Here is a 12,950-nt window from a genome sequence, read left to right as displayed (position 1 = left end):
TGCGCAGCTAAAGTGCACAAATTCATCTTTTTGAAATATATTCGATGAACACCTGACTTAATTTTTAAAAAATCACTCTTACTACACCGGGCATTTGCTGACAGTGAGACGTGTCATAAAAATGATCTTTCACAAAACAATTTGTCATTCACATCCTAATAAGCTCAAAATGTGAAAGTGTGACTTCCTCTTTCACACGTCTGCAGCAGGAGGGATGAAGACATACGTTAGATTTTACTTGACATTTGCTGTTGAACAGAGAAGTTGGTTATTTGATCTGCTGCGGATCACGGTAACAATAATGTGAGTAATTTTTATATTTGAACATTTCCAGCCTGAGATTTGACCATTTTTCTCGTTTTCATGAATTCTGCTGAAAAACACTTCAGAACACAGTAAATTCGGTTTTGTAATTTTTAAGTTTCTGGTTTAAATGTTTAAAGTTGATGAAAAGAAGTTTTTGTCCATATCTGCTTTGATGAAAACACGGACATACGGCCGTTTATTTCAGCTTGTTTTCAGTCTCAGAGATGAAGGAGGAATGTAGGAGCATCATGGCAGCCCTGTCTGTGAACGCGGTGACAGTCAACATGTTCCTGAGTGTCTTCTTTCTTCCAGGTGAGCTCTTTGTTCTCTCACTTTCATTTGGAAACATTACTTGAATCATTTCTGGTCTGAAATATTTGATACTGATATTGTTTAAAGGCTCCACGTGTAACATGCGGCAGCTGAACTGCAGTTTGTGTATCATGAACTTTGTCTTCAGGCAGATTTTGCTCCACATTATGTTCATCATTAGTCTGGTTTTACAGGTGTTTTGGCTGCATGTGGTTGGGCACCAGCAGGCCTCTCTATTACTGCACCAAAGGAGATGGAAGCACTGAGTGGATCTTGTTTGCAAATCCCATGTAGCTTTAATACAGATCAAACAACATTTAACAACAGAGGAACTATCTATGGAGTGTGGATTAAACACAAGTGGCGTTTTAACAAAGATCCAAAGAATGTAGTTTTCAACAGCAGTAAGTCGGATAACATCTATCAAATGAAGATCACTGGAAACCTGAGTCAGAAAAACTGCACCACTCTGTTTTCTGATTTAACCACAAGTCATACAAACAGATACTTCTTCAGGATTGAGAACGGACTGTTCAGAGCAACAGCTTCCTGTAATCCTATTCAAATAACAGTTAAAGGTGAGAAAGTTTTCTTTCATTAGTCTATAACATTATGAATAAAATGTGACATCAGTTCTAGTTTTAGTGTAAAACTACAAACTCCTTTAATCTAAGCTTCAGTGTGAAATAAAACATCTTCTGTAGGATTATCAACAGCATCAGTCAGAGTTCAGTGTTAAAGAAAGCAGTTTGTGAACACAAAGTGGTCGTTTTAGAAGCTATCACAGTTGAGTACTGCTGAGATACTGACAGAATACATTAAACAATCGTTCTGCTGATGTCTGCAATGTTTTACTCTTTTTAACTCTTTTGTTTATATTATCAGAGATCGGCAAAATCTACATAAAATATGTAGTTGATAAGTTTATCTGTCTTTTATTTTAGATCAATACGTTGAGTGTTTTAAAATATGTTTTAGATATCTACAACACCTTCAACTGCTTATGTTCTTCTAAATGTTCTGTATTTTAATTATTCTTTAAACCACAGATTCTGCTTGGAGCCCCAGAATTGAAATCTCAGGTGAACTGAAGGAGAAGGAGTCTGTCACCATCACCTGCTCAGCTCTCACTCCCTGTCCTCACTCCCCTCCTGAACTCACCTGGAATCTCCAACAAAACTCTCACAGACAAATAGAGGAAAACACAGAGGGAACCTTTACAGCTAAAATCCAGGAGACCATCCCTCTGTCAGACACACATGATGGATACACCATCAGCTGCTCTGTCAGATATCCTGTGAATGCAGGAAAAGATGTCAAGACAGCAGAGACAGAAGTGACTCTCAGTGTTTCATGTAAGTGATCCTGTCAGCACATCATGGTTCATCTGTTTCTGATTAATAAAGTTAATGTGTCACATTTTCCTCAGATGCTCCTAAAGACACCTCAGCATCCATCAGTCCATCAGGTTTGGTGTCAGCAGGTAGCTGGATGAACCTGAGCTGCTCCAGCAGAGCCAATCCTCCCATCAGCAGCTTCACCTGGTTCAAGAACAGCAAACATGGAGCCATGAAAGTCGCTGAAGGAGACTTTTACAGACCCGAGATGACCAACATGACAGATACAGAAAGTTACTTCTGTGTGGCTGCAAATATTCTGGGTAATCAGACGTCATCATGGATTCATTTAAAAAATGAAGGTAAAATACAGAATTCTTATTCCATATAAAACTGTCAAGTTTTCTGTGTTTTGTTCAACAAATCATTTTCATATTTCTATAATTTTGTTCTATAAAAAAAAAGATTTTATTTTACTTTTTGGGTAATTTTGTCTACCTTCATTTTGATTTTTTTTTAATGTGTTTTTTTTTTTTCCTCTTTTGTTTTTTAGGAATAAGGAGTTCTCTACAGTTAACTTCAGTTATCACAGTGATCGTTGTCATTGTGCTCATCTGCCTGGTCGTTTTTGTTTGGTGAGTATCAGAATATAAGATGTCTAAAATACAGTAGGACCTCATGGAGACGTTTTTCCACTAAACTTAAATTCAAGTTCTGTCCTTCGGCCCTCCTTTAGTGTCAGAAGTAACTTCTACAAACTGGATTTTAATCTGATGTTTAATACTGATGTTTATCCACTAATCTTTGCTTCATATCAGTCTTAACTCGCTCTCCGTCTGTGTTTTAACCTGAAACACAGTAGAATTATTCTGACTGCTCTCTGATGTCTTCCAGGTGCTTTAAGTCCAAACATCCAACTCCACATCAGACTCAGGTGGGTTAATGTTAAACTTTTGTGAACAGTACTGCACTGTGAATGTGATTGTAGTCTAAGATTTCTGACAGCAGCTGCATGAACAGTAAGGATTTACTTTCTGTCTGAATTTGCTAAGAGACCCTTTTAAATGTGATCAAAGGGCTTGTTATTGAACATGAGTCATCATTCAATACAGTGTGGACGGATCCAGCTCACTGCATTTCTTGCTCAACACGTTTCCACAGAGTCAAACAGGTGAGGATCGTGCTCCTCAAACGCCAGCCACTAAAACAGAGGAAGAACTCCATTATGAAGAGATGAACTTCTTCAACAAGAGACCTGAACCTTCCTCCGTCTCAGTGCAGGACGGCAGACGGGAGCAGGAGACGGTGTACGCACAGGTCAAAGTGTCGGAGCCACAAAACAGCTCAACACAGACCGCTGACAGCCCAGAGGATCTCTATGCTCAAGTGAAGAAAAAGTAACTTATGTACTGTTGTCATGTTAAGACACAAATATGTTGGTAATACTGCTCACAGTTAAAGCTAAACGTAAAGCTCTAAAGCTTCACACACCGCAGCACACACGGTTTTGGCTCTTTTGACATTTTTGGATTCGTCTGCCCACACCTGGATGTATGATAAGACACGTGCATTTTGTGTAACGCAAGTCAGTGATGGAAGAAGTAATCACAATTTTACTGAAGCAGAAGTCGTCATAGTACTATACTATAGTACTACTTGTACAGCTCCGGTTCTACCAAATATGAGACACTCACTCCCTCTTTTAAGTCATCAAAGTTTTTCAGTTTTTTCACTGAACTGCAGTCCATCCAGAATGACCTCAGTGAAATTGTAAATATCTGGATACTTCTTTATTATATTTCATTTAAGCTTTTTTAAGTTTTGCAACTTGCTTGCCTCATACCTACAACTGGAGTTCTTTTAAATGTATAAAGGAAGAAGATATTTCTTCATAATTGAGAACAGGAAGTTCAGTCATCAGCTATTTGTGATCCTATCTAAAAAGCAGTTAAGAGGGGGAAAGTTAAAGTCACCAGATAACATCAGTTTGTTCTAATGACGCTTTTCCACTAGCTCGCTTCGGCTCGACTCGGTGCGCTATTGCGTGTTTCCACGAGCACGCAGTACCTGCAACCGGGTAGATTTTCCGTATCACCTCAGCCCTGGTTCCAAGAGGGCCGAAGCGTTACTAAAACGTGACGTCAGCCGACTGCCTTCCACTGATTGGCTGATGAGTGTCGTCATTTTAACACTGTTTTGTCTGGCGGCCAGGAGTCTTCTCTGGCTCTCTTCTCTTGCCTTCTGTGCGACAAAAAGCCACAGGGTGAGCAGCAACACGAGCGCCTTGATTTCCTCCATGCTATCCTCCTCCTATGTTGTTGTTGTTGTTCTGGTCGCGCAGCCGTGTTACGACGACCCCGCCCACGTCGAGGAGGCACGAAGTATACTCAGTTGTAATGGAAACACAACCAAACCGAGCCATGCCGAGCCGTGCCGAGCCGTGACGAGCTAGTGGAAAAGCGCCATTAGTGTGGCGAGAGATTGGTGTGGGGGGCTGGGGGGGACACTGCCCCCCCAGGAACAAGTCCCGCCCCCCTGAGAAATGCCCTGTCCAGCCAAAGAAAACTGGCCAGAAAAAAGGCCACGATTTATTATCTTTGTTTGTTTCTTGTATTGATAGAATAAATGCAGGTGGTGATTTTAAAAAAACATATATCTGCAAAGTTTATAGCTTTATTTTATTTTTTTTGTTATCGTGTTTCCCCCCCTCCTTAACCCCTTGCTGCTGAAAAAAAAAAAAAGGCGATTTTCACATTTTCGGATGTTTTTGTTGTATATAATGATCTGAAATGTAGACTTAATGAAGGTAATAAAAAGCTGGAGTTGGCTGGATGTCTTGCCCCAAGTACCTACTTGAATTTAAACCCTCAATGGAGAATGTGGAGCATGTTAAACAAAAGCTATTGCATCCTAAAGTCCTGGTCAAGTTCTACATTTCTTTACAAAAAACAAAAACTAAAAAACAAACATAAAAAAATTCCACTGAGCCACAAACGAGATCTGACATAGGCCTACTCTGAATAGTTTATAAACAATTTAAAAGTATTCCAGATGGATGTGACTGTCTTGAAATTGCCTAGATAGAGTGGTAGTTGGGTTTCATCCTCTCTTACCTTAACCATGCCTCTGAGTGTTGAACACTTTGTTCTTCTGCTGGACAATGGTTGTAGATTTTAGTTCTGGTGTACAACAGGACTGGAGGGTAATAGTATTCTGGTACTCTCAGCTTTATTTCTTCTCTTTAGCAGTTACTTGGTGAACACATTTCTTGTGACCCTGGTGGCATTGTAATGGTGCGTTTGCATGCATCATACAAGTTCTACATTTCTTTACAAAAAAAAAACAACAACAAAAAAAAATTCATAAAAAAATTCAACACTGTTAACAAAATTGACGGTCATGATTTATGCTAGTGTGACCATATTTTCATTACCGAACTGAATTATTACTATTATTTATTTATTTATTGTTATTATTATTATTATTATGCTTGAAGTTGTAGTAGTGGTTTTCCACCGATCTTTTTTTTTTTTTAAGGTATGGTTTTCTGCCCCCCCCAGATGAGCTAACTGCCCACCCACACATGCCATTCTGGTGACACCTCTGTTATGAAGGACTGAGTATGGTTTCCACCCTGGAAATTTCACCCAAGGAAATGTTAACTTAGGTTAGTCTCATTTACAGTTACAGCACTTTGTTACGCTCACTTGAGCAACAAGAGACAGGATTCCATTTCCTATTGAAAATATTTCCAACAGAAAAAAAAAGAAAGAAAAAGCAAAAAAGTTGTATGGGGAAAAGTGACAAATTCAGAACAAGGTCTTCGGTGTGTATAGGCCTACCGGAGCTGAGGCTTGCAGTTCAGGATGAGTAGGGGCATCCCAGTCGATAACCTCTCGTGCCGCACACCAAGACCCACGACTGGAAGTGCACGGTTAAACACGGCACGCCAAATTGGAGATACCCCCCCCCCCAATCAGCAGAGGCCAGCCACCACCTAAAGAACACCGAAATAAAATTGAGTAACACAATCAAGAGGGTTTTCCAAAATATCAAATAAAACCCAAGTAGTGCTTATCATATCTAACCCAAGTTACTCTCACTCACACGTGCACACCTTAAAATAGCTCAGAAAACTCCCAGCTCCACACAAATCACAGCCACTTATGAGCCAGCCACAGGAGCAGCAAACCATACAGTAAGCAGGGTCATATCATGAGGTCATACTATGAGTAAAGAAGAAGTGTGCTTCTTTGCTTGTTCTATACTCCATGTGAACCTTGATTTACCGAACAAAGAAGTCTTACATTGTGTTATAATATGAACTGTATTGTACTAACTCATCTAACATAGACAGTGGTAGGAGGGAATGACAGGAACGTCTCAGGACCTTATGTGGCTAATGCTTCAGTAGTAGAAAGTATGACCATGTGAGGCTGACGTTTTTGTAGTAGAAAGCATAAATAGCAGAAGTATGTTGTGCAGACTTGTCTCCTTGCTGCAACATTAAACCTTTGTGTGAACTGACTCTGAGCCTCATTGGGAGAATGTTCTTATTTTTTTAATTGTAGATGTTGACAATCATATCTTTCTTCTCAAGGGCGTTCTACTTCAGTTGTCATCTCTTAGGCCTTAGGCCATTTTCTGTGCACGCCAGTGTGTTTGCTTTTTAAGAATGAATCGCATAGGTGACTCAAGTCTAGGGATGGGAATTGATAAGATTTTCATGATTCCAATTCTATTTTTGATTCTGCTTAATGATTCGGTTCTTTATCGGTTCCCTTATCGATTCTCATTTGGAGAAAAAGGACAACAAACCGGTCGGTTAGCATCAACTTTGTTTAGTTTAGAAGTAACACGAGTCATGACCTTACAAACCCAACAACGGTGAGGTCCACATTGGTCTATCATGGCCTGGGTAATTTAACTCTTCCCTGCTCTGGTGAAAGGAGAAGCTGGATGTAGACGTGAACTGGGGGTAGTACCACCAGCCTCTGGCTCTGAGCCAGTCAGGCTCTGTCTATCATGATTTCATCTAAATGTAATGCCTGAGAAGGCTTTCATTTCACCTTAACCCTTACTAACAGCAGGTTTTACAATGAGGCAAATGGCGCTAACATGATAGACAGTGTTTGTTAGTTAGTGACCTGCAGTGTTAGCCGAGGACATGCTAACGTTGCTAACGTTGCTGGGTTCAGATTCACTTCACCGACATTAATCATTCATTCATAGTTATTAATAATGGTAGTATTTCTGTAATGGAATCATGTCATGAGTTTTAGGTCAGGTTTTTGTTTATAGTTCATGTCTTAGTTTAGTTTTTTTCTCATGTTTTAGGTTCAGGTCTTGATTAGTTTCATTCACGTCACCTGTTTCCATCAGCTGCACTCATTAGTTCCCCACAGTATTTAAGTTCCCTGTTTTCTTTTAGTCCTTGTGAGATTCTTTTCCGTCACCCTCCATGCCACGCCACAGTTAAGGCAAGTCTTTTTCCATGTTATGCTTAAGTGTTTTGTTAAATAGTTTTTTCCACAGTTCAGGTTTTTGTATCCGGCTCAGCCGCGCTTTCCTTTGATACTTTGTTTTTGTTAATAAATCAAGTTTTACTTTTGGAAAATCCGCATCCGTGTCCTCCCTAAAAACCCCCCACCTGACAGAAGAATCTCACCACCATGGACGCGGCGGATTACGCAGCCTTTTGGGAGCTGGTTGGGGACTTCTGGTGCCGCTCAGGGCCGAGCAGCACCTCCTGGGAAAAGCTGAACTCTGCAAATGAAGTTTTGGACTTCTTCTCTCAGAAGCAGGTACTCCAGCACATGCCAGGGGCGTCGGCTATTTGGGAGGAGGTCAGGACTGTGCAGCGCACTGCCTCGCTGGAGGTTTTCGGCTTGGAGCCAGAAGAGGTAGCTGCGCTGTACAGCTCCTCCTCCTCCTTACCTGCACCGCAGCCCCAGGACCCAGCCGTCCCAGAGCTGGCCCCGCCCCCAGCCGTCCCAGAGCTGGCCCCGCCCCCAGCCGTCCCAGAGCTGGCCCCCGCGGGGCCCGAGCTCGTCACAGCCACAGGGGCCGCGGGGCCCGAGCAAGCCACAGCCACAGGGGCCGCGGGGCCCGAGCAAGCCACAGATCAGCCCACAGCCACAGAGCAGCCCACAGCCACAGCCACAGAGCAGCCCACAGCCACAGAGCAGCCCACAGCCACAGAGCAGCCCACAGCCACAGAGCAGCCCACAGCCACAGAGCAGCCCACAGAGCAGCCCACGGACTCCTGCTTTCGAGCCCCTCCCTCCCACCCCCAGATATTGGGGATGTCTGGGATCCATCCCTTAAAGCCATAATGTGTAATATTTCACGTTGTCTATTAACAAATTTGAGTCTTATCATTCACAAGTATTACCTCAATCGTTATTAATTACCTCCATCACAAAAGTGCAGTGTTCTTATATTCTTTATATTCAGCATGCGAATGTACATAAGAGTGTTACACCCCAATGGATGTCGCCATGTTTCTCCGCCATTTTAAAACTACGGGATTTGTAGAAGGACATGTCATCAGCTTCGCATTTTCCGTTTACACATTGGAAACGGAAAATGCGAAGCTGATGACATGTCCTTCTACAAATCCCGTAGTTTTAAAATGGCGGAGCGACATGGAGACATTCATTGTCCGTGAAATATTACACATTATAGCTTTAAGGGGGGGGCTCCCCCCTCGCCGTCTGGGGGCCCGCCAGACCACCGCCTTCTTCTGCCACGTCACCGGATGTCTGGCCGCCTGCCAGACCACCGCCTCCTGTTGCCACGTCAACGGATGTCTGGCCGCCCGCCAGACCACCGGCTGCCATGTCGACGGATGTCTGGCCGCCCGCCAGACCACCGCCTCCTGCTGCCATGTCGACGGATGTCTGGCCGCCCGCCAGACCACCGCCTCCTGCTGCCATGTCGACGGATGTCTGGCCGCCCGCCAGACCACCTGCTGCCATGTCGACGGATGTCTGGCCGCCCGCCAGACCACCTGCTGCCATGTCGACGGATGTCTGGCCGCCCGCCAGACCACCTGCTGCCATGTCGACGGATGTCTGGCCGCCTGCCAGACCACCGCCTCCTGCTGCCACGTCGTCGGGGGTCTGGGTGCCCCCTAGACCATCGTCTCCTGCCACGCCATGGGAAGTCTGGGCGTCCGCCAGATCACGTCTCCTGCCACGCCATGGGAAGTCTGGGCGTCCGCCAGATCACCGTCTCCTGCCACGCCATGGGAAGTCTGGGCGTCCGCAGACCACCGTCTCCTGCCACGCCATGGGAAGTCTGGGCGTCCGCCAGATCACCGTCTCCTGCCACGCCATGGGAAGTCTGGGCGTCCGCCAGACCACTGTCTCCTGCCGCCCGAAACCGGTATGAGCTGCATGCCTGGTTGGCCACTGCAGCCGCGCTGCTGGAAGTCTGGTCCCCGTCGGACCGGTTTCGAGCCCCTCCCTCCCACCCTCAGAATGTTTTTAGGGTCGTCTGGGATCCGCCCCTTGAGGGGGGGGCTCTGTAATGGAATCATGTCATGAGTTTTAGGTCAGGTTTTTGTTTATAGTTCATGTCTTAGTTTAGTTTTTTTTTTCTCATGTTTTAGGTTCAGGTCTTGATTAGTTTCATTCACGTCACCTGTTTCCATCAGCTGCACTCATTAGTTCCCCACAGTATTTAAGTTCCCTGTTTTCTTTCAGTCCTTGTGAGATTCTTTTCCGTCACCCTCCATGCCACGCCACAGTTAAGGCAAGTCTTTTTCCATGTTATGCTTAAGTGTTTTGTTAAATAGTTTTTTCCACAGTTCAGGTTTTTGTATCCGGCTCAGCCGCGCTTTCCTTTGATACTTTGTTTTTGTTAATAAATCAAGTTTTACTTTTGGAAAATCCGCATCCGTGTCCTCCCTAAAAAAACCCCCACCTGACAATTTCCTCCTTTTGGTGAAATATTCACTTTGCAAGTTGCCCTGTTGTCTTTTTTAGGGATGTGCAGACATCCCAAGTTCCAAAAACTAATTTCAGGGAGATGCTTATCGAACCCCCCCCCCATATTTTCTTTAATTAATTTACGCTTAATTTATTTTGCCTGTTTATCAACATATTAAATTGGATTTTTTTTTTTAAAAGGCTTAGATAGGCTGGATATAGATAGTTAGAAACTGTAGCTGGCTAGTTAGATATAGGCCTACACAATTCAGTAACTAAATGTGTATTGATACTTCAAATAAGTCTTTGATACGTTTTGCTTTATTTTATAACAGCATTTAACCTACAGAAATAAAATGCAGATGATGGCGCGTTCAACTTAGCCTACCTCCACATGTCTTTTACAGTCATTAAGTCCGCCGTGGGCAATACTGAAGTCACTATTGCATACAGTGCACCTCGCCACAGCATCATCATTCTTCACCTTCACTAGACATGGATATACTTTAGTATATTCTGCTGTAAAATGAGTCTTATATTTTCGTTTTTTACTCGAGGATTCACCCTCTGCCATTTTGCAGGATGTAGAACCGGTTTTCGATTCCCATCCCTACTAAAGTCATTTGGGATGTTTCTAACACAGGTCTGAAGTGTTTAAATTGGCCAAATGATGGCCTTCATTAGCTGTATGAGAGTTTCAATAGAAAGCTGCACCGTGCAGATTCCACATTTGGAATCAGTTCCATGGGTTTTAACCTGAAGCAGTAGTATTGTTCTGACTGCTCTCTAATGTTTTCAGTTCGATTCAATTCAGATTTATTTATGTTGCACCAAGTCACAACAAGTGTCATCTGAAAACATTTCAAACATTTCATTCTAATACAACTATAATCCAATTAAATTGATATAATTGAAAGGGAAGCACAAGATCATCTGTTTCGACCAGCTGACGTTTGACACGACAGGAAAGAGGTTACAACAAGCACCATAACATCCGGCCAGGGGTACCTGCTGAGAAACAGAAACACAAGTTAATGACAATGTCATATGTACATGAGCAGAGTGAGGAAAAACCTGGACAAAAAGTCCAGGTTTGTAGCACCATAACTATGGGATTTTTTTTAGGGGTCACTTGAGCCATTCCAAACAATAGGCTTCATCGAAAAGGAAAGTCTAATCTTAAAGTTAGAGGGGGTGTCTGCTTCCTGACCACAAACTGGCAGCTGGTTCCACAGAGAAGGGCCTGATAACTGAAGGTTCTGCCTCCAGTTCTACATCTGGAAACTAGCAATCACAATTAAGCCGGCAGTCTGAGAGCGAAATGCTCTGTTTGGTAAAATTTCCAACTGTGAGATCTTTAACACGTGCTGGAGGTTGGTCATTAAGAGTCTTAAATGTGAGGAGAAGAATTTCAAGTTCTATGTATGAATTTAACAGGGACCCAATGAAGAGAGGTTCAAATTGGGGAAAAATAATAACTCCTGTAGGTTCTCATCAGAACTCTGGCGGCAGCATTTTGGATCAGCCCGAAGCCTGAGAATTATAAGGAAAGCCAAAAGAAATAAATTATTACAGTAGTCCAGTCTTAACGTAACAAATGTCTTGTGATTTAATTCAAAGTATCCGTCTCCAGACTCAGGTGGGTGGATGTTAAACACGTGTGTTGAGCAGTTTGACTCTGATTGTTAGGTAAACAGTAACTATGTCATTTGACAAGAGTGACCATATCACACGTTCAGCGCTGTGTGGAGCAGCAGGAGACGGATTATGCACAGGGCAAAGTGTATGTTTTCATTTTTTTTTTTACTTCGGATATTATTAACATTCATTTTTGAGTTCAGATCTCATGTGGCTGTTGTAGTGTGGTCAGTGGTCCATATGTATTCACATCTTTTACTGAAGTTAAAATTCTGTCTTTTTTTTAAAATGATGATTGAATTTTGTCTTCCTGAAATAAGCATGGCATTTCCTGGAAGTGTAAAAAAATAACTGTCTTCTGTTTTTATTCTAATTTTAGGAAGCATCCCAGCTCCTCAGAAAAGAGTTTCAAAAGTTCTGCGTTTCGGGTATTGTTAAAAAATGTATCTAAAATGTTTAAAGTAAAAGTACTCAGTTTCTGTAAAAATCCCATGTGACTCTTATACAATGTTATATCATTAAAATGCTATTTGTGCATTCTTATAAAGCTTAATTTCACTTTTGTAATTGGTTGAGGTGGAACTCATTTTCAACTGTTTTGAATCTGCCTCTGGCGTGGAAGTTTTTCTTACCTTCCTATTACCTCTGATGAGAAATTAAATATAGACCTTTCTTTTTCTGCCGGCCAGCCAAGTGTTTATTTTCTTCTGCAGCGGTTATGGTGAAGAAAGATCCAGGACAAAGGGAAGCTAAAACATTTATACCTGAGGGAGGGGCTTTGTTCTTTGGGTGTGTTTGCCACACAATTATTGTGTCTCTGTGAGGCAAATGGTTAATGCGGATTGGAGAGCCTGTTGTGGGGGTTTCGCAATGATTTGTGAGTTCAGATGCTGTTAAAAGGTGCTATACAAGAGAAAATCATGTATTGTAAAGTAGCAACTTGTCACTTACAAATCATCTGAAACATAGCGTATTAGTCTAAAAGGGACCAAAATGTTGTTACCAAAACAGTATCATCTTAGATTCAAACCCAATGAAAAACACTGTAAAAGTTGTGAAAATGAGTATAAAATTGAAGTAAGCAGTGCTTTCTCAAAAGAAACATATCGGCCCTCTCTATGCAACTAGATGTCTCCCCCTGCTGGTCATGAAACAGATTGCAGGATAAATGCACGTTTTCAGGTTTTATTTTCTTATTCATTCTGTTTCAGCATTGCAACTTTATAAAATGCTGTGCATTGATTTAGTGGTACTTCATTTGTATTCGCTACAGTACCTGGAATTTCAATCTTCAAGCAAATACTTGGCATCATAATAATATAGCATAACAGAACACAAAATTATACTCTGATCCAAAGTCAGAATATAATGTGTTCGCCCTTCATATTTTCAAAGCTTATTTAACAAACATCTTCACGTTTTT

The 12,950-nt window shown here is 42.3% G+C and overlaps 1 protein-coding gene across 1 annotated transcript; it reads left to right on the top strand.

The window, feature by feature from the left end:
* Positions 1 to 242: 242 nt before the first annotated feature.
* On the top strand, positions 243 to 3,356 carry LOC142370506 (sialic acid-binding Ig-like lectin 13). Its single transcript, XM_075453083.1, has 8 exons — positions 243 to 303; positions 512 to 618; positions 813 to 1,196; positions 1,668 to 1,973; positions 2,048 to 2,317; positions 2,509 to 2,590; positions 2,850 to 2,889; positions 3,117 to 3,356. Exons 2-8 carry the CDS (start codon positions 531 to 533, stop codon positions 3,354 to 3,356), a joined length of 1,410 nt encoding a protein of 469 aa, XP_075309198.1. The 5' UTR covers positions 243 to 303; positions 512 to 530.
* The last annotated feature ends 9,594 nt before the right edge of the window (positions 3,357 to 12,950 follow it).

Source organism: Odontesthes bonariensis, chromosome 20, assembly GCF_027942865.1.
Source record: "Odontesthes bonariensis isolate fOdoBon6 chromosome 20, fOdoBon6.hap1, whole genome shotgun sequence".
In the NCBI taxonomy this organism is placed as follows: domain Eukaryota; kingdom Metazoa; phylum Chordata; class Actinopteri; order Atheriniformes; family Atherinopsidae; genus Odontesthes; species Odontesthes bonariensis.
Note: the sequence above shows the minus strand (reverse complement) of the source record. Positions and strands in the feature narration are given on the sequence as shown.

Coding starts and splice junctions, on each gene's coding strand:
- LOC142370506 (XM_075453083.1), top strand. CDS start 531: ATGAAGGAGGAATGTAGGAGCATCATGGCAGCCCTGTCTGTGAACGCG. Junction 1,197..1,667: donor TATTCAAATAACAGTTAAAG/GTGAGAAAGTTT, acceptor TTTAAACCACAG/ATTCTGCTTGGAGCCCCAGA. Junction 2,318..2,508: donor GATTCATTTAAAAAATGAAG/GTAAAATACAGA, acceptor TTTGTTTTTTAG/GAATAAGGAGTTCTCTACAG.